A 19923-nucleotide genomic window follows, 5' to 3' on the forward strand; every position below is an offset into this window, starting at 1 on the left:
GCAGCAAAAAAGTAAACATATTAAAAATATGGTATTCACTGTCTAATTGTTTTTCCTCAGTGAAGGTGAACATGATCAAATAAACACATTCCACAACTAAATGTCAGGAATTGAGTAGGATGCAAAAATATTCCACCTTAGAAAAAAAAAAATCATCTCTATCTTATATCTATCTATCTTAGAAAATAAAGTTCACAGTGTTTAGAATACAACAAGATTCAAAGGGACTCTTTGCAGAAAGAGTCAAATCATCTTAAAGGCTTGAGGAGCAATGTGATTGTTAGAACTGTTTAAGTTTTGTTACAGTAACATAAAGAAGTAATTTCCTGTGCAGGTAAACTCCATAGCCCTTTTTTCTTCTTTTTCAGAGAATCAGTATTAGATGCATTGATTGTCTGCTTCTTCATTCCATGTTGTACTTTTTACTGTTCCTTTCCAGTATGAAATGGTTCATTATTATCCTTGTGTTCTATTGATCCCATCTCCAGTGTTTTGCTTGCTGCCTGCTTCACAGGACAAGTACAGTTTTGTATGGGGTTGTGTACATGGAGAGGAGATTGTTGGCAGTGTTTTGCATTTGTGGAAGCTCTTATAGAATTGCAGGTGGAAAAGAAGCAAGTTATGATATAGACAATGCTGGTTATTACCAGCATCCTTAATTTTAACGTAGGAACAGAGCTAATTAGGATTCCAAATGTACAAAATCCCCTTTATGTTTATGCATAATTGGAAGCTTCCATTCCTATTTTTGTAGCTGATCTGGACCTTTAAGTTCTGTTTATTCCAATATAAGCTTTTGCTTACTTCAAAGCAAACCGATTGAAACAGTGCATGACACTGACAGAAAACCATAAATTACCAAAAGTCATAGAAATCTTGGCTTACAGATGAAAAGGCTGTAGCTTCTTTGACAAAGAGAATGTTTCAAATCTGTAAGCAACTTTGCATCTGCTGAGGTTTGCGTTATAAACTTTTCTTACCTTTGTAATTTTCTTTTTCTCCCTTGAAGTTCTGCCACTCAGTTCACGAGGTGACTGACTGCCAGTACTAGTAACACATATTTCAAGTGACTTTGGGTTGTAAGATGTGGGATATCATGAGAGCACCGACTGTGGAGTCTTTATGCAGGGCAGCTGTCCAACATGGACAGTAAATTACACACTGTGTAAGTAATAGAAGATAAAGAACCTTTAGCTACAATACAATAGTTTTGATCTGAGTGTGTTACTATGCACCCATTATAGAAACATAGATCCATTACTGCCTGTCATGTAGAATATTTTGTGTTTAAGCTTTTGACTCAGCTTTAGGAACTCACAATTTCACATCCAAAGTATTACCTTTGAAAGGAAAATGCAAGTTTAATTTTCAACTTTTATTAAAAATGTTGTCCATCATACAACTGGGCCAGATTTCAGCATTAAGAACTGAAATTATGCTGCTATACTTTTTTCTTTGCTAATATAACAGCACAATTACAGAGCAGTTCCATATGACTTGACAAAAACAGAGAAGGAAAAAGTGTCTGGGACCTATCTTGTAGTTTTGCAGAAGACCTGCAAAGGTTTCCTGTGTTGCTACATCTGAAATAACTAGAAGTAGGCAAACATACATTATTATCTGAACTTTCTGAAAAGATTTTAGGGCCCTTTGAACAAACAAAACTACATTTCAGCAGAAGGTGTTTTTCTTAAGTGGTTACTTTAATGCATTACTAATTTACTTTCTAATAAGAAGCTGATATTATAATATTTTTCTTCCTTTTTTTTTCTCTGAAGAATGTTGTTGCAATGTAATAAATGTGTACTTCTAGGTTGTTGCAATATTCATTGAAATTCACAGAACTTTAGCAAAAGTTTGAGATTTGCATGTTGTCTGGCCCTTCCCTTCGGTTTCAGATTCAGGTGAACTAAAGACACACATCATATGATGTGTTTGTTATTTACAGTACATGAAGAGAAGTATTGATAATAAGTATAGAGTGAAGCTGTAGACACAAAACAATGAGCTGTCTTTGCTCTTGTGTTTTTCTCTAAAAGTTCAGAATATTCTTTTGAATAAAGATTGAAGACTGTTGTTCTCCTCTTTGTCAGTTAACAATGGATAATTATTATATACAAATACATCATTTGTATGTTTTAAGAAATAATCACTAGTAGCTTTTCTTAATTTGAGTACTTTGTATCACAGTCAGTTTTGTGTGGTTATTTAGCACAATGTTCTTTCCCTTCCCTATTTCTTTGAGAAATTACTGAGTTCTATCAACTTACTGGTCTGCAAGTGTAAGTTCATAAGGTGTTTTGAACACAGCAGACCGTGTCACTGTTATCAGCATTAACCAGAAGCTGCTCTTTTTTCCCATTCTTCTCGCCAACATCCAGGTAGTCAGTACCCCACAGATTAAACAAAACACTGTGGTGAAATACTGTGATATATCTATGTGTAGACTTGTGGTGCACTTTGTCACATACAGTCCTGTCTGTAGTACTAGAAGCTCTTCTAGTTTTTAGTCACACTACGTGTCCATGTGTCGTTGATTATGTGTATATGAAACTACCTAAATGTTACAATTTTTAAAATATTCTCTTAATTTTTTATTTACATGACAGCCAAAAACAGCTCCGAAAAGGACATTTGGATCCATTACAAATGATCAGGTAGGGAGTGTTCAACAAGAAGGTTTCATTATCTGAGAGGCTGTGTATGTAAAGTCACTAAAAAGGATGTTATGAAAATGGAATAAGGTAACAGAGGTCTTCATTGCCCTGATGAAGAATCTTGTGATCAGGGCCAGAACCTCTTTAAAGCTTTTTTATTTCTCACTCCCATCCTTCTGTCGTGCTGGAGACATTGATGTAGCAGATTATTTCTACCAGTCATTTTAATGGCCAATAACTATTAATTATATCTTATGCTTCTCCTATGGACTCGTACCCTTCCCACTGTGAACAAATCCTTAAGATCACTGGGATAATGTGGTGGTGGAGGTACAGTTCAGTCCAAATAGAAATCTGATCCTAATGGAAATTTTAACTTTACTGAGGTTTTAAGGATGATAGAGCCATTTACTTCAACATCAAGAATTTAATCATCAAGGTTTTTCTTCATGTTTCTTGTTTTAACTCTCAATTTCTTTGCTCATGAGGGAGAGAATTAGATATTTATAATCTTAAAAATGTATTTCTTGAATGTTTCTTTTTTTTGAATATTCAGAATGTGAGAAATATCTATTCTCAGAAAATGGGTTTGTTAAATTATCCCTTAAACAATGTGAAATAAGCTTACTTGCATTAAGAGAAAGTCTACTTCTCTGTAATATATTTTTATCGTTTAAAAAGGTATGTAAACCTGTAATGAATAGGAAGAAATACTCATGGATAATATTTTCTTCCATAGAAAATTATTCAAGTGTTAATAATGAACTTGGGAGAGATCTTTGCATTCTTTTTTGTTTCTCCAGTAGCTTTTTGCTACTGATGCGGAAACCAAAGCATGATATTTTATATCAAATTAATATGCTATAATGAAAAATACCTTTCCCATACTTGATAAGAAAAGCAGAGATGGGTATGCAGATGTAGGACCACATGTATTGGAAGTCTGTATGAAGTGTTTGTTGTAGTTGTGGGATCTAATGACAGAATAATCAGTGCCATCTGTCAACTTGAGTACAAATAAAGAAGTAAAAGAGAGCTGACAGGTTGTTTTTACTGTGACTTCTGTTAGTTTTTTCCCCCCTGAAATCTACGTTAAAACATAGAGTATATAATTTAGAATTTCTCAGTAATTATGAAATTTATTTCAAATAACTACTTGCCAGGTTGAATATGAGGTGGAAACTCATACTCTACCTTCATGGAGATCAGCATAGAATTACGATTCTAAAATTCACCCTAATTGGTTCAAAATGTATATCTTGATTTGGAAACAATTTGCAGGGCTTATATTTTCATGCCTGCTGCTAAAGCAGCCCAAACTGTATTTGTTTTATTGCTTCAAAATGTGTTCCAGTTCACTTTATACTGTCCCTAGTTGCAACTTATTGTAGTCACAAATTCTGTGCAAGTGGCACAGCAATTTTTGATATGTGGGTGAATAGTTCTTTCCCATGAAATAAATGATTACTCATGTAGGGTCAAATTCTGGCTTTGAGAAAACAAATCAATGATAGAGTATATCCTTACATAGGAGTGTGTAGAAGCTATAAATGCATTCATTTAATAGTGGGTAGCGAGATACAGTGAATACAAATCCTTTACAAGTAATGAGAAATCAGGAACCTTGCACTCTTGGGAACATTTTCTTTTGCTTTGTTCTTAGAACACAACAGCTTCGAGCACTGAACCTGGTCTAGTGGAGGGTGTTCCTGCCCCTGGCAGGGGGTTGGAATGAGATGATGTTTAAGGTTCCTTCCAGCCCAAACTATCTATGATTCTATGACAGTTACAGCAGTGAAGGTGAAAGACAAGCACAATATGTAAAGAAAGAACCAGAATGGGCTCGCTGGTTCATTATTACAAATATGACACCTAAAAAGAAAATTCTAATTAGTCCATAATTTTATCTTTAATTTCTTTGTTCTGGTCATCCCATATGTTCAGATTTAGTCATTTGCATTCTAGCTCTGTCCTTGTGGAAGATGGTTAGAAACTGCTTTTGCATCATTTCTTCCTCTGAAGGGTGAGATGTGAGAAGAAATGATAATTCTGATATTCTTAATGCCTGTTTGTCTGAAGAGACAAAAGAAGAGGGAATTTAGTTCTAGATTCCGATATTGATTTTAGCAGATTTGTCAACACTAGTGTTTTAAAAAAGCTATGTTTGTGCAATACATGTAGCATTTGGGCACAATTCCAGAGGTGTTCAACAAACCCCATGAAAATATTGATTATTTTCAAATTGATCTCACAGTTCTGTGACATGTTTTGAAATGGAAATAAATCTTCTTTTCTCACTGGGATTGTAATTTTCACAGTAAATATAAAATATGCAATGATGAATACAGAAATAGTTTTAGTGAGTTTTTAAACACATTTCTAATAAACTGTTATGCCTTAGTTTTGTCTATGCCATCTAACACCTGAATTATGCAGTAAGCCCTTTTTCAACGATGGTGTTGGGGTTTTTATGCTAACGGTTTTAGATCATGTCCAGACTTGCTCCACAGAGGAACAGTCCCTTTATCTTTGTTGGTTTCCTTGAAATTAAATATTGGTGTAGGTCCTCCAGTGGCTTCATTCCTCATCTCTGCACTCACTCATACAATAGAGAAACTGAATTACATCTGTCCAGGAATTTAATAACTTTTCTGTAGAAATAGAGAAACTGCATAAAAACCCCAAACACCCCATTACCACCCACCACCTTTCCCCCTTTTTCTAATGTATCTGTTTATTGTCATATTTGCTCTGAAACTTTCTTAAGGCTCCAGAGCTTAAAGCAAATCAGATATTGCAAAATAAAGGTAACTATACAAATGTATTTTCCCATATGTATAAATATATATTCCATGACAATTTCAGAAACAAAAATGAGATGTTTTTCCATTTAAATATACCATCAAGCTAAAGTATGTTCTTTCTGTGTCTTGTAGGGTCAAAATGTATTTGGTCTTGATATAACTGAGACACCCGAGGGAGATAAGTGGCCTCAACTGATTGTCCAGCAGATCCTGGATAGGGAGCAGAAGGATACCTATGTGATGAAAATAAAAGTAGAAGATGGTGGAAGCCCTCCAAGGTCCAGCACTGCCATCCTGCAGGTCACAGTGACCGATGTGAACGACAACCGCCCGGTGTTCAAAGAGAACGACATCGAAGTCAGTGTTCCCGAAAATGCTCCTGTGGGCACCTCTGTTTCTCAGCTCCACGCCACTGATGCAGACCTGGGCTCAAATGCACAAATCCACTTCTATTTCAGCAATCAGATATCCAGTTTGGCCAAAAGGCTGTTTGCCATCGATAACACCACTGGCCTCATCACTATAAGGGAACCCCTGGACAGGGAGGAATCTCCTGTACACAAATTAACTGTTTTGGCAAGTGATGGCAGTTCAACTCCATCAAGAGCAACAGTGACTGTTAATGTCACAGATATTAATGACAATGTCCCATCGATAGACACGAGATACATCATCAATCCAGTGAATGGGACAGTGCTTTTGTCTGAGAAGGCTCCCCTTAATACAAAAATAGCATTGATAACAGTAATGGACAAGGATGCTGATCAGAATGGAAAAGTTACTTGTTTTACAGATCATGATGTTCCTTTTAGGCTAAAGCCAGTGTTTGATAATCAGTTTCTCCTGGAGACAGCCACGTTTCTAGACTATGAAGCAACACGGGAATATGCCATTAAAATAGTGGCTTCAGATTCAGGGAAACCTCCCTTAAACCAGTCTGCAATGCTCCTGATCAAAATTAAAGATGAGAATGACAACGCCCCAGTTTTTACACAGCCTATCATAGGCCTTTCCATCCCCGAGAACAATGCTCCTGGTACTCAGCTGACCAAGATAAGTGCTACTGATGCTGACAGCGGGCGGAATGCTGAGATCAGCTACATCCTGGGTTCAGATGCACCCCCTATTTTCAACCTTGACCGCCGAACAGGAATTCTGACAGCAGTGAGAAAGTTGGACAGAGAAAAGCAAGACAGGTACTCTTTCACTGTGCTTGCTAAGGATAATGGGATGCCACCTTTGCAGACCAATGCTACCGTGACAGTGTCAGTCCTGGACCAGAATGATAACAGCCCAGCTTTCACACATAATGAATATAATTTCTATGTGCCAGAAAACCTACCCATGTATGGCACGGTGGGGCTTATCACAGTTACAGATGCTGATGCGGGAGAAAATGCTGCAGTCACTCTCTCTATCTTAAATGGTAGAGATAATTTCATTATAGATCCACTTACTGGTGTAATAAGACCTAATATTACCTTTGATAGGGAACAGCAGGGGTCATATACTTTCCAGGTGAAAGCTGTGGATGGAGGAAGACTGCAGCGTTCCTCAACTGCCAAAGTGACCATCAATGTTGTTGATGTAAATGATAACAGGCCTGTTTTTGTTATTCCTTCATCCAATTATTCCTATGAGTTGGTTCCAACATCAGCCAGCCCGGGGTCTGTAGTTACTAAAGTCTTTGCAGTTGATAATGACACGGGAATGAACGCGGAGCTCCGCTATAGCATCATAGGTGGGAACTCCAGGGGCTTGTTTACAATTGACCAATTAACAGGCAATATTACTTTGAAAGAGAAGGTAATTACATCAGATCATGGCTTGCACAGACTGGTGATAAAAGTCAATGACCTGGGGCAGCCGGAGTCTCTTTATACAATAGCTCTTGTGCATCTGTTTGTGAATGAGACAGTCACCAACAGCTCCTACGTGCAAGAGTTAGTGCGCAGGAACATGGAAACTCCCGTGGGCCAGAACATTGGGGATGGTGAGATAACCCCCCAGACCAACGATTATGTCAAGATCATCATTGCCATTATTGCAGGCACCATGACAGTTATTCTGGTAATTTTTGTTACCGCTTTAGTCCGGTGCCGCCAGACGCCCAGGCACAAGGTTGTCCAGAAAAACAAGCAGAGTGGTGAATGGGTTTCCCCAAACCAAGAGAATAGGCAGATCAAGAAAAAGAAGAAGAAGAAGAAGCGCTCTCCAAAGAGTCTTCTCCTCAACTTTGTGACTATTGAAGAATCTAAGCCTGATGATCCTGGCCACGAGCACATAAATGGCACTTTAGACATTCCCGTAGAGCTAGAAGAACAGACTATGGGAAAATATAACTGGGCCACCACACCAACCACATTTAAGCCTGATAGCCCAGATTTAGCAAAGCATTACAAGTCTGCTTCTCCGCAGCCTACCTTTCAAATTAAACCCGAGACTCCTGTACCCCCCAAGAAGCACCATGTCATTCAGGAATTGCCTCTAGATAACACCTTTGTGGTGGGCTGTGACTCGCTTTCCAAGTGCTCATCAAGCAGCTCGGACCCTTACAGTGTTTCTGAATGCAGCTGTCAAGGAGGCTTCAAGACCCCAGGCCCCATACACACCAGACAGGTAATGGAATTTTAAGGTGCTTTCTTCCTCCTTCTCACTTTACCATTCCTACAACTCCAGCTCGAATTGCTGCAAAATAAGTTCTTCTGCAAGGATTAAAACTTTGAGAGTTCATGTTCGGTCGAGGCATTGTACAGTAAACAATTTGAGATTCCTCAGGGATAAGGACGAGAACAATAAGCAAAGGAATGTTGGCTGTGAGGCCGTCAAGCAGGGAGTGATTCCTCTGGTGGGTATCCTGACTGCAGATGGCAGCATGGCACTTCCTGCTTCACTGCCGGACCTGGAGCAGCTCTGTCAGGCAGGAAGGGGTTGTGGTGCTGTCCTCTGCAGCATGGTGTACTCAAGGATCAAAGTAATCTAGGCCAGGTGGAAGGCAATAAAGCTTTACAGGATCTGATAAGTGGTTCTTAATATTAATGGAGTCTGGAATTGCAGCCTTCATTTGGGCATCGCTTTACTTCAAGGTCTCTTGAAAGCAGGCAAGGATTTTCCTCTGAGAGTTTCAGTGCCATTTTCAGACCAGACTCATACTTAAAATCTGGTAGAATGACACAGTTGACAGGCAAAGTTAGGAAAAAATTAGAAGCATCAGCATAATTGCTCGCACTTATTTGCTGCTCTGCCTGATAAACCAGGTATTAGCTTCTCAGAAATTCAGTGCAACAAAGGAAATGTCTAATGAATTGTCAGCTTAAAATGAAAACTAAATTGAGGACCAAAGTATCTTTTATTCTTCAAGACCCTACAGAAAGGCTTTAAGTTGCTGGAAATAGAATCTATCCATATTCTAAGCAGTTTAGTAAAGTTCTCTGTTTTTCTGTTTACTTCTCTTTCTTCACAAGTATCTCAAAGTTTTCAGTGAAAATAATCTTCTAGTTAAACTTTAATTGGTCAAGGAATTAATCATTAAAGAAACATATTTCAGGATAGTTTATTGTATTACTGATAATATATTTTAACATTATTGCTTTGTAACATATCCTCAGAATGACTAAGTCTGTTAGATTTTTTGCTCCAGCTGAGGTTTTGATTTTGTTCTGGGGGCTTTGTTTTATTGCAACCACAGTGATAACAACATGCATAGAAAAAGCTGCTCATTCAGAGCAGTCATAATGTCTTTGAAAATTTCAGGATATGTTTTTTTATTTTATTCTACTTTGTTCCTTTTACCAACACAAATCTGTGTGATAGTCTATATCACTATGTATAGCATTTAAGATGTGAGTTATTTTTTATTAAAGTTATTTGAATGTATTAATTTACACTACACATTAGAAAAGCTTCTTGCCAGTTTGTTCATCTGTTTGAACTCCCCTAACTCTGAGGAGGGTGATCCTGTTTTCAACATTCCTGGAGGCCTGATCTTAGTGATTTTTCAGTGGAGTTTTGGAATAGTTCCTGTGAGCCAAGTTCTGCGTTATTCTGCCATTGTCTGCTGAAAGACACTTTGTGGTGCAGTAATGCTGCTAACAAAGAAAGCAAGCTCATGATTCTCAGAGTTCCTCCTGTGTTAGTAAGAACCTAGAAAGGGGAATGGAAAGCAATTCTCTTCTGCCGAAGTTGGCTGGGGAAAAGAGCATTTTCTTTTATCTGTACCTTGAAGGTCTATGACAGGGGCTTCCTATCTTGAAAAGCAGAATAGAACTGTGCTTTTTTAATACTCAGTACCTGATATTAGCTTATCTCCCTATAGTTGTACCTGACATGCTTAGTGTGATATGCTGAATATATAAGAAAAGAGATTAATGTTACCATTTTTTCTGATTTGGCTAAAATTACAGCTATTCTTTTCTGCATGAAAGTGATCACCTTGTTGAGAAAGTGTAACTAATCACTATCAACGGCTTTCCACTAATTTGGAAACAACATTTACTATTAGACACAGGAATTTAATTTTTTATTATTTAAATAAAAGTAATTTCATTAATGCATTTATTTACATAAATTGGGCAAGAGAGTCCATTAGAGGAAATCTTTTCTGTTGGACTGTGACAAAATGAAAATTGTATTTTGTGATAAGTAAAAACAAGTAAAGAATTTCTTAAACCTCAAAGGATCTTTTAAAAGCCAATCTTTCTCCTAACCTGGCTCTGTATGTTGTAGTCTGGATAGTTTTATCTCCTGTGGGGTTATAGATGGTGACTCAGGACAGGTTAATGGAGAGTTGTCACTGTCAGCCAGTAAAGAAAAAAGAAACAAATACAAATAAAAATAAGCTTGTGGCACAGTGTTCCAGCTGTTGTGCTGTCCTGCCACCCTTCAGCCTTGGAGATCAACAGGATATTTATGGTTAATGATGATTTTGTGTCATGCACTCTCTGAATTTTCAGAAAATTGTAGGACAAACTGGAGAACTAAAGGATAGTAAGTTCAGTTAAAAAGGGTGATGTGCCAGTTTGAAAAGTGAAAATAAGACCTGAGAGAAAATATTGTACTTTAATGTTAACAATTACCATAATGCAGCCCTTTTACAAGCCAAAGGTTCTCTGAAGGAGCCTAAAGAAGGTTCCATTCACTATGAAGTATCTCTTCAGTTTCTAGTGGGGGCTGATATCAGCAGACTACACATCTGAACTGTTGTTAGTTTTGTCCATGCAAGACTTTCTACTCAGATATTTGAAATGATATTGAGTTACATCTAAAAATATATGTTTTCTTCCGAAGCTCTAAATTTTGTGTCTGTCTGAATGGTATTGATTCAGGTCTTTAAAGAAGGGAAATTATGTCTTTACTTTGCTGCTAAATTTGTCTAAGTGATCTATAAAATGACAGAAAGTCATTATAACAGTTGTACTCAAAAAGCATGAAAGCAAAGATGGAAAGGTTTTTCTACTAAAAACCCCAAAATATCTTGTTAGTGGTCCTGTGGGCAAGTAAATGCAGCAGTGCCACAGCTGAAATTTTTATGGAGAAGGAATTGGAGACTCCTGAAGCAGCTGAGGACCTATTGAATCAGGAACTACAGGAAACTGAAGAGGGAAAAGTATGGTCTTAATGCAATAACCCCTAAGAGAGAGGTCAAGCTTCTGCTGTATTTGTGAGGAAGGACAAGGGGTAGAGGCACTGATATTATTTTGAAGTTACCCAGTAGGAATTAATAAATACTAATACAATAGACCTTTAGAGTAGCATACTTTCTTTTGGGATAGAGATAATTCTTTTAAAGAAGTTTTACCAAGTAATAAACTGTAAAGGGACTTATTCATAATAAGGTTTTTCAAACTAAGATATCTAGAGTCTTATAAAATTCAAACTGACTTTCTCTGTCATCAGATTTCCATTGTTTTATTAGTTGTGGGACTCATAGAAATACGTATTTCTTTGGTGAGAAACAACACCTTTATAGTTTATTGGTCTGCAAGCTTTTTAAAAGATCAGTTATTTCTGACCTTTACCGCAGTGGGAGCAAACTGATTGAAGTATTCCATAGTGATACAAATCTTCGAATTCTCTTTGCATTTGCACAGTGATGATGAAAACAAGGGAGAGGAGGTTTTTTCCAGTCCAGTTTTCATGTGACACAATTTCAAAATCTGAAATCTTTGCTCAAGTACTTAAATCAGCGTTCAGAAAATTGAAAAGCCTGTCTAGTCAAAACATACATAATTATAGAGCACAGCATTATCTGTGGCAGCTTGGTTCAAAGAAGATATAGGTACCAAGATTCATTAAAACTTTCCATACATTCTCCTTATTCTTGTCTCTTTCTTTAAATTAATGCTATTTCAGGTGTTCTTTTCATTTGGAAATAGTACAGTGCATACTACAGGAACAGGAGAAATCTTTGAAAATTTACACCTGGTCACTCAGGAAGGGTCCTGAGATCTTTGGCTTTTTCATTTTAAACTTTTAACTTCGGAACAACTCTTTTCTGACTTAGTGATATTGAAGAAGTGCAAGTGTCCAGGAAAGCAACACCTCTTCCACTGGTAGAGCTGGAAGGTGCAATGGTGCTCTCAAATCTATGATTCCATGGGGTTTTGGTGGTTCTCCCTGCTTCACACTGGACTCTGGTCTGTATGTTAATTTAGTTCCACTGCTAGTACCATGTTTGGGAGGTTGCTGAGGAAGGAAACAGGCATGCAGATTGATTTTTCTCATATTTACTAATGGAAATCTTCATTAGTAGATTTTAGCTGGCAGGATTCTATCTGTGAACTTATCCATACTTATGAATAGAAATTTCAGATGACACAGTGGTCTCTGCTGAACTGCTATCTTAGAAGCTGACTGGAGACAGACATTACATTCCTCACAGAAATCTGAATGGGAAGTAGACCTCATTTAAAATACATGGCATTTTAGGGCCCCACTGTGTCAATTCTCTGATTCTATCACTGGCTGCTTAAACCTGCTTAGAGTTATGGTGTATTTGGTTTTCTGATTTAAAATGTGGTGAAATGTCATTATAGCTTCCCACTCACTGTGAGAAAAGTGTGCTTAGGCTATGAATTGAAAGAATATTGCACTGTTCCTGAAACTAATAGCTCTGAAAACTCACATGTTCTGCGAATCTTTAGCTGCAGGATTTATTGTTTTGTGTAATAACAGTGAGACTAGTGAATTTAATTCAGTATCCTGTAATCATCAGGAGGCAGGGCTGATGCTTCTGGGATGTTAAAGGCTATTGACATAACACTGGTATTTTGCATTGACAGATACAGAGTCAATTATGCTCAAAAAACATTTTCTTCTAAATATCACCTGCATAGCTGTTGGTATAAGCCCTTCCTAAGAGCCATTTCAAAATTGATTACTATGATCCTAAATATTCTCATTATTTTATCTTAACTTTCTGACTGGTAATTTTGCTGGTAATTCTGATCTGCTGCCATGTATACACATTTCAGAAAAAAACCTGAAATTTGCATCTGGAGAAGAGATTTCTGACTGAAGTATAAATCAAAGTCTGTGAGTTGGAAGTTAGAGACCAGTTATTTAAATGTGCATCACTACTGAAGTAAAACTGGTCAAGAAAATGCTTTTCCTCTGTGTAAGACTTGGAAGAAACTTTTCAGAGTTGTTCTTTTAATATTTTTCACTAGAAAAGCAAGAAGAAAAGTGTCTGTACAGTTAAAGTGTCCCCTTTGCCTCATAGGAGAAGGTAAAAACAGAGCACAAAAAAAAATGTAAGGAAAAAATGAAATATTTTGAATATGATAGGTACTTTTTTCCCCCCAGTAGAGAACTCATTGACTGAGTTTATGCTGAAGTTGGTAGATGAAGTTCCAGCATTAATAACTGAGTGATTTTTATGTAAGCTAGAATGACACACAACTCTTTCTCCAGTAGCTGCTTGCCTTGGGGTAGTAGTAACAAAATTTTTCAAATATTAAGTGCATTTTGCGTATTTTTTTCAGTGGAATAACTGAAAAGTTTACTCTTTTCTCCTTGTGACCTAGTTGTGTTATTTGAAATGTCTTATAGCCAGCGATGAAGCCTGATTTGACTGTGGTTTAATTTTCACACTTGTTTATTTTCCTGTTTTCTCCCAGAAGGTATTGCACTCAATACTCTGCACTTGACAGCAATTTCCTGACCAGTGAGTGGCTGGTGTGTTGGTGGCTGTGGTATTGACAGTGCTTTCTTTTCTGTGAAATGATTGATCAGAATGGCTTAATTTCTGTGAATTTTTAGGACTAACTCCGCTGATGATAAATATAGATAAAAGATGCAAAATAATTCTTCAAATGAAAAAGTGTTTTATGGTTTTAGGAATGATGCTTTTGAATGAAGTCTACAAAAAACCTGTAGAACATGTTCTAGGTAGCACAGTAGTCTTCTGACGGCCCTAATCTTGCAACAGCACTTTGGGGTTTGAGTTGGTAAAGAAAAAAATTTAGTAAGAAACTTAGAATAATTGTGTAGAAGCTATTTGTGTGGCTCCTTCTGCTCCAGCCTTTTTGCCATGTGTATGTAGATGTGTGCAGATCTTTGCTTGTGCTTAGAAAGCTGAAAACACGCGCGCACCAAAAAAGGTCGGTTACTTAGAATCTCAGTAGCTCAGCACATCTCAGACCGTGCAGTGGTTAGAAACTTGGAGAACAAACTTGACAATTTATGGGGAAAATGCTGCAGGAAAGGGCTTTTCTCATGCTGTTTCTCTGTTTGCCAGCTCTGAACGCCATCGCAGCTGATGTTATGTACTGAAGTCGTACGTGTACACAATGATGTTAAGCCAGCAAATATGAAAACAAGGAAATAGCACGAGAAAGCCCTTTGTCCTGTCTCTGATTGCCGAAGACATTTATCGTCTGATCTCCAGAGGGGTTTGGAAGTGACGATGAACTGTTCAAGCTGCCCTACTGAAAGGTATCAAGGGCAAGAATTTTTTAAAAAAAAGAAAAGACAAAGAAATTTTAGTACGTTGTGCTATAGTGTTCTATAACGTAGTTTTGCTAAGAAAAAAAGTAATGTGACCCATCCTTCTTCACAGTTGGTGATTATGGTAAATTTATTTTGCTTGCAATCATCTTCTTGTCCCAGGTTTTTTTCTTTATTTATTTTAGTTGAAACAATTAGGAATTTTGTTTCTATAAATATATTAAAAGGGAGCAATAAATTTTATTCATATGTTTAAAAGAGAATGTAAAGTTCTTTATACTCCCTGCATTTAAAAGAAAAACAAATGAGTTGTTGTCACTTATAGCACCATTATACATGTTAAGAATTAAGTGTTATTTATATCTATTCCATAATATTTTTAATAATTATATTGCTGCTATTGATCATAAATAGAATTGATCAAGTCACTGCTTTCTCATTTTATAGGCACAATAGTAGTAGTGAAAAACAGGTACTTCCTGCTTTCTTATGCACATTTTGTAATAAATGGTCATCTTTTAAGTAACTAGAAAGCATTCACATAACTTTTAAAAAGAAAATTTAATTTGCATTTTGCTTGCTGAAGTCTGCATAATGTCTGTGTAACAGGTGCCAAACATTTAACCTTTTAAAGTATTTTTAATTAAAAAAAAAGAAGTCATAAATTCAGTGACTTGGTTTTCAGTGTCATAAAATAGGAAATAGCATACATAATTTTACCACTGTTACTGGGGGGTAAAAATGGCCTACTGTTGTTTTTTTTTTTCCAAATTATCCCTCTATATCGTCAATCTTTTTTCTAAATTAAAGTTTTTTTACATTGTAATTTGTTTTTTAGCACGGCTCATTTAAAAAATAAAATTCGAGTATCATAGCTTTGTTTGCAGGTTGGTTGCAAGTTCTTGTATATTGCCTCACATTTTAGGGAGTAATGCTTAATATGTATCATCTATAATATTAAATTTCATATGCAATGCAAAGTCTCTTAGGAAGCAAAGGAGTATAAAGAACCCTGTTTTCTGCACTTATATGAAGACATGTAATATTAGTTTGCTAGAATAAAATGAAATACAAACACTGCTTTTAACTGGGATGTATACAGTATATATAACTTTCTTTTAAAGAAAAAATTATTAATGATTCATGAATTAGACTACAACATGGAATTCTTACACATTACTGTATGTTTGATGTAAAGATATTTATAGGCTTGTACTTAATAATCACGTTGCCTCAGTTCTTGGACTGCAGAATGTCTACCATGACTGTTGCCTATAGTTTGCTCCACGTTTGCTATCTGGCTCTTTCAAAAAATGTGTATTTGGCTATTTGATCTGTAAAATAAATTCTATTAATAATGAAGTACGTATTGTAATTTAGCATATTGTATTGCATAATTATAGCTATGACTGTTACAGAAAATCTTTAATTTCCAATAATGAAATCATTTTCTTGGGAAGAAGTTCATGTATCTGTAAGACAGTTTTGCTGTTCCGTTTTATCATAGCCTTGCAGCATTTATGCTTCAAACTAAAAACCCCAACACTTTCAGTGGTTAGACATACAGTAGTGATATTTATTGACTCAGTGCCACAATTCAGCCAGTTGAAAGTTCATTCCTAACACAGCGAGGAACATGGCACATTCCAGAAGTGTTTAGTGTATCAAAGATTGGTCCTGTCTATTGTTGTTCCAGTTGTTTGTGTAGGTGCTTTGTAGATGGGTGAAGCATTCAATGATATTTATGAATGATAACCCTTTGGCCTTGTAGAGTTGTTTGTCAGGAAGACCATGTGATTTTACACACTTTGAGCTTCTGTTTTTTTCTTTGAATCTTTGAGTTTCTGTTCTTATGAGGGTTAGGTTGGATTTCCATGACAAGAAAACTCCTATACATAAGATCAATGTTTGAATAGGAGAAGCACAAAATAGTTTCAATGCTTACATTGAAACTTGTTTTGTTTTTTTTTTAAATCAGGAGATACAGAGTGGAGATTCCTGACTAGGTTAATCTGGTCTAACCTCAAGTGTGTAATTTAGTTATATCAAGTGAAAATACAGTTGCCCTCAGTTTTTTCTCTGGTGGTGAAAGGCATAGATAGACTATAGGAGGTTATTTTGATCTTAGGACTGCACACTCTCTAGAAGTGCCTATTTTCTTACGCTGAGTATGAAGAGAACCTTTGATAAGTACCTTTCTTGAACCAGCTGTGCCAGTCATGTGCTTTCAGAGGATAATATACTTCATGAAGTTTCTAGTTCTTTTGCTGGAGTTCTAACTTTTTTCTTAGTATTACACTGGTCCTATCATTCTAGTCTACCAATAAATATTTATAAAAGAATCTAGGATGATTTGAAAATTTGCAAAAGTTACATGAAGTAAATCAAAGGTACATCATATGGATTATTGGTTCAAATCAGTAATCTCACTTCTCTGGTTCTGTCATGAGTCAGCACAACCAAATATAATCACCCTCCAAATGCACTAAGGGAAAACCAGAAACCTCTTAAGTCATTCAGTTTCAGGGGTTTTCTCTGTTTCAATTTTTGTTTTCTTGCATTTAAGTATCATGTTTTAAAAAGTCATTTTTTCATAGAGTCATATAAAACTTCTTCAGAGCTCATTTTCCTCCTGTTGGTTGAATGGGTTCATGGAAGTCTCGTGAAAGCTTAATGTGTACTGACCAAATATGTCTGTGTGCTGAACATCAATTTCTACACTTTTCTATGATGAAGGCCAGTCAAAAATTTCTATTTTTTTTAAATAGTATTAGCATCCTGAGTCAAAGTTAGGTGTATGTGTTTCAAAACCATTTCCCAAATATTTTCACCTACAGAAATACTGTTTTCTGACTGTATAGAAGTCAGAGTAACTTAAAAGTAAAAATCACTGAGTTGACCCAATGTTGCTTTTGAAATTGAAAACACAATATATTTTCTTTGGAATATTAGTAAGTTATTTTATTGTGCTTCAGACTGTAATATTCCAGTTATCTCAGTAAACTCCTCAAGAAATTCACCCTTTGTGTGGTGTGCATTACCAGATAAATCAGACAGGTCAGTGTCAGTGCCCCAGAGTGTACTTTTGCTTGGTTCCAGTTGTCTCAGCAAAGAGAGAACTCCTTTGTTTACTACCAGTTTTACAGAGTAGACTGATCACACTGCTGCTTTTAGCCCTCCAAGGCCAGCAGCCAGAGCTGGCTCCCAGATGTGCTGTTGTGCATCCAGTGCCACGTTGGCAATGCCTGGATTTCGCTGGGATGTGTGTCTACCAAAGCTCCACACCACTGACCTCAAACACCTGATAGCCAGGGAGTCACTCCCAGGAAAAACTGTGGCAGTTTGTGTGAGAACTGCCTGTCATATCAGAAAACAGCTTGGACTTTGGGGGATTTAAATCCTTCTAAATTTAATTGAGTGGGGGACTTCTGAAGGGCAGCAGAGTGCTGTCAGGAACAAAGCTGGTTTGTGATGTAAATAGAATTATATTTTTAACATAAACTGTAATGCTGCAGGGTTTTTTTGTTACACATTTTCGGTGATTTTCCATTTTACCATAAAACATATATTTATGGTATATCCTGGTCTTAAGTATTATTTGTAAAATCTTTTTAACAAATAATTTTAATATATATTTTTGCTTTCATATTGAATTACTGAGCACTGTTCCTTTTATGTCTTATTTATCTATTTCTAAAATAAATTTTATTTGAAGATTATATTTGTATACCTTCTCAAGAAGCACTGTTTTTAAATACACCTCCAGTCTATTTGCTTAATGCATGCACACCATCAAATCTATACAGAAACTGATATTTTTCACAGTAGTTATGACTATTAAATAACTTTACCACACAGATTACCAGTAAGATTGAGAGTACATCTGAAGAAATATGCTTCTTTCAAAGCCTCAATATCTTTAGCAGTACATTTCTTTTGTCTACCTTTTTTTCAAAGAAATCTGGTCTAAGCAGGATTTCCAAGAGTTACACAACTTCTAATAGTGTTTCCATGCATGTGTGAGTGTTTATATATCCGTGTATATATTCTGTTTGCATGTGTATATAAAGACCTTGAGGGTGCATATACACATTTATCACACATTCAATTAGTAAAGCTTGTAGACATTATATATTACACAGAGTGTAACTATAGACATGTGCCCATCTCAGTACTCAATATATCTTTCTATGAAAGACAGCCAAGCACTAAGGTTTTCAATTTGCCAGATTATTTTGAGTTTTGGAAAGATTAGTCTTCCTTTCTGAGAACATACTGGTTCTCAATATGTAAGAAAGTGAGTCTTGATGATTTGGAGGCTGGGATACAAAGTTGATAAGTACAGCTTTGAATTTTTGTTCCCTGATTCTTTCACTAGTTCACTTTTACTCATTCCAATACTGTCTCCCAATATTCTAAAATACTTTTTTTTTCTATTATATAGATTCATACTCTTAAATTTTGCCACTGAAAATGTAGTAAAAATGACATTTCTGTTTTTTCTCCAAATTGTGAGCCTTATTTCTTAAATAGAAACATGTAAGTCAAATTCAGTTACTTTTAAGCACAGAGATGTATATCAAATAAAAGTGATATGAGGAATTTTTCAGGGGTACTACTGACTTTCTGCGATCTTTTAAATAGATTTTATTTATTTGTGTTTTCATTTCCAAGGAAGGTGTTCGATCAAGCTCAAGTAACTTTCCAATAAAAACTGAATGATGATACCAAAGATATGAAGTTTGATTTCCCATTACTGAATTGCAGCTGAATTTCAGTCTTTTTTCTCACCATGGTTTTCACCCTTTCTCTCCTAAGGGAAGAGGTCCATGGTTGCTCTCTGCTCATGTTCTCTGTTTCTTTTTGGGCTGTGATGTTGTTTGACTTTACTCTTGAGATGATCACCAGAGGCCAACATGAAATTTGAATCTAAGACCTTTCCTCAAAAGAATTTCCTCCTTTTTATTGTGTAGGCATTAAAACCCTTCACTTTTATCTGTATGCATCAATAGCAAACCAGTTACAGGCCTGTTGACACACTGACACTAATATGGATCTGAAAGAGTCCAATTGTAGACTTTCTCACACAAAAATACTTTTTCTAGATCTGTATCTAAACCATCAATGTGCTGATAGTCTTTCTCTCCTTCTCTTCTATGAAAAACAAAACAACAGTGAAGAAATTCTGGTCTTTTCCAGGCACACAGGTGTTTCAGATAATGACCAAATGACCCCCAGACAGAACTACTTCAAACAGATGAATAGAATTTGGAACCTCCTTTGCTTTGAATTTGTAGGGGGTTTAAGGAGTAGGAAATTACTCAAAATTTTGTGGTTGTCTAACAACCAACCTTACCAGGGTCTGCATGGCCAAGGTCATGACCATGTGCAGGACTTAGGTGGAATTAGGATGGAAAGGGATGAAGGAAAAGCAAGATCTCAGTCTGTAATTGTTATTGTGATCAATCAACATCTGCTATTGATCAATCAACATCTGAAGTGCCAAGTCAGAGATC

At 36.3% G+C, this 19923-nt stretch overlaps 1 protein-coding gene across 3 annotated transcripts in view; it reads left to right on the forward strand.

Annotated features, from left to right (window-relative positions):
• The window catches only part of PCDH11X (protocadherin 11 X-linked), a 461593-nt gene that overhangs the window by 62226 nt on the left and 379444 nt on the right, over positions 1 to 19923 (forward strand). Inside the window, exons 3-5 of one of the 3 annotated variants that reach the window (XM_027645324.1) lie at positions 2610 to 2657; positions 5594 to 8080; positions 14199 to 18126. In XM_027645324.1, the coding sequence (XP_027501125.1) occupies positions 2610 to 2657; positions 5594 to 8080; positions 14199 to 14204 (2541 nt within the window). In that variant the 3' untranslated portion in view covers positions 14205 to 18126. Of the gene's footprint in view, positions 1 to 2609; positions 2658 to 5593; positions 8081 to 14198; positions 18127 to 19923 lie in introns of those variants that run through there. The other 2 variants (XM_027645321.1, XM_027645323.1) reach the window with 2 other exon arrangements.

Source organism: Corapipo altera, unplaced genomic scaffold (genome assembly GCF_003945725.1).
Source record: "Corapipo altera isolate COAL_440 unplaced genomic scaffold, ASM394572v1 65, whole genome shotgun sequence".
In the NCBI taxonomy this organism is placed as follows: domain Eukaryota; kingdom Metazoa; phylum Chordata; class Aves; order Passeriformes; family Pipridae; genus Corapipo; species Corapipo altera.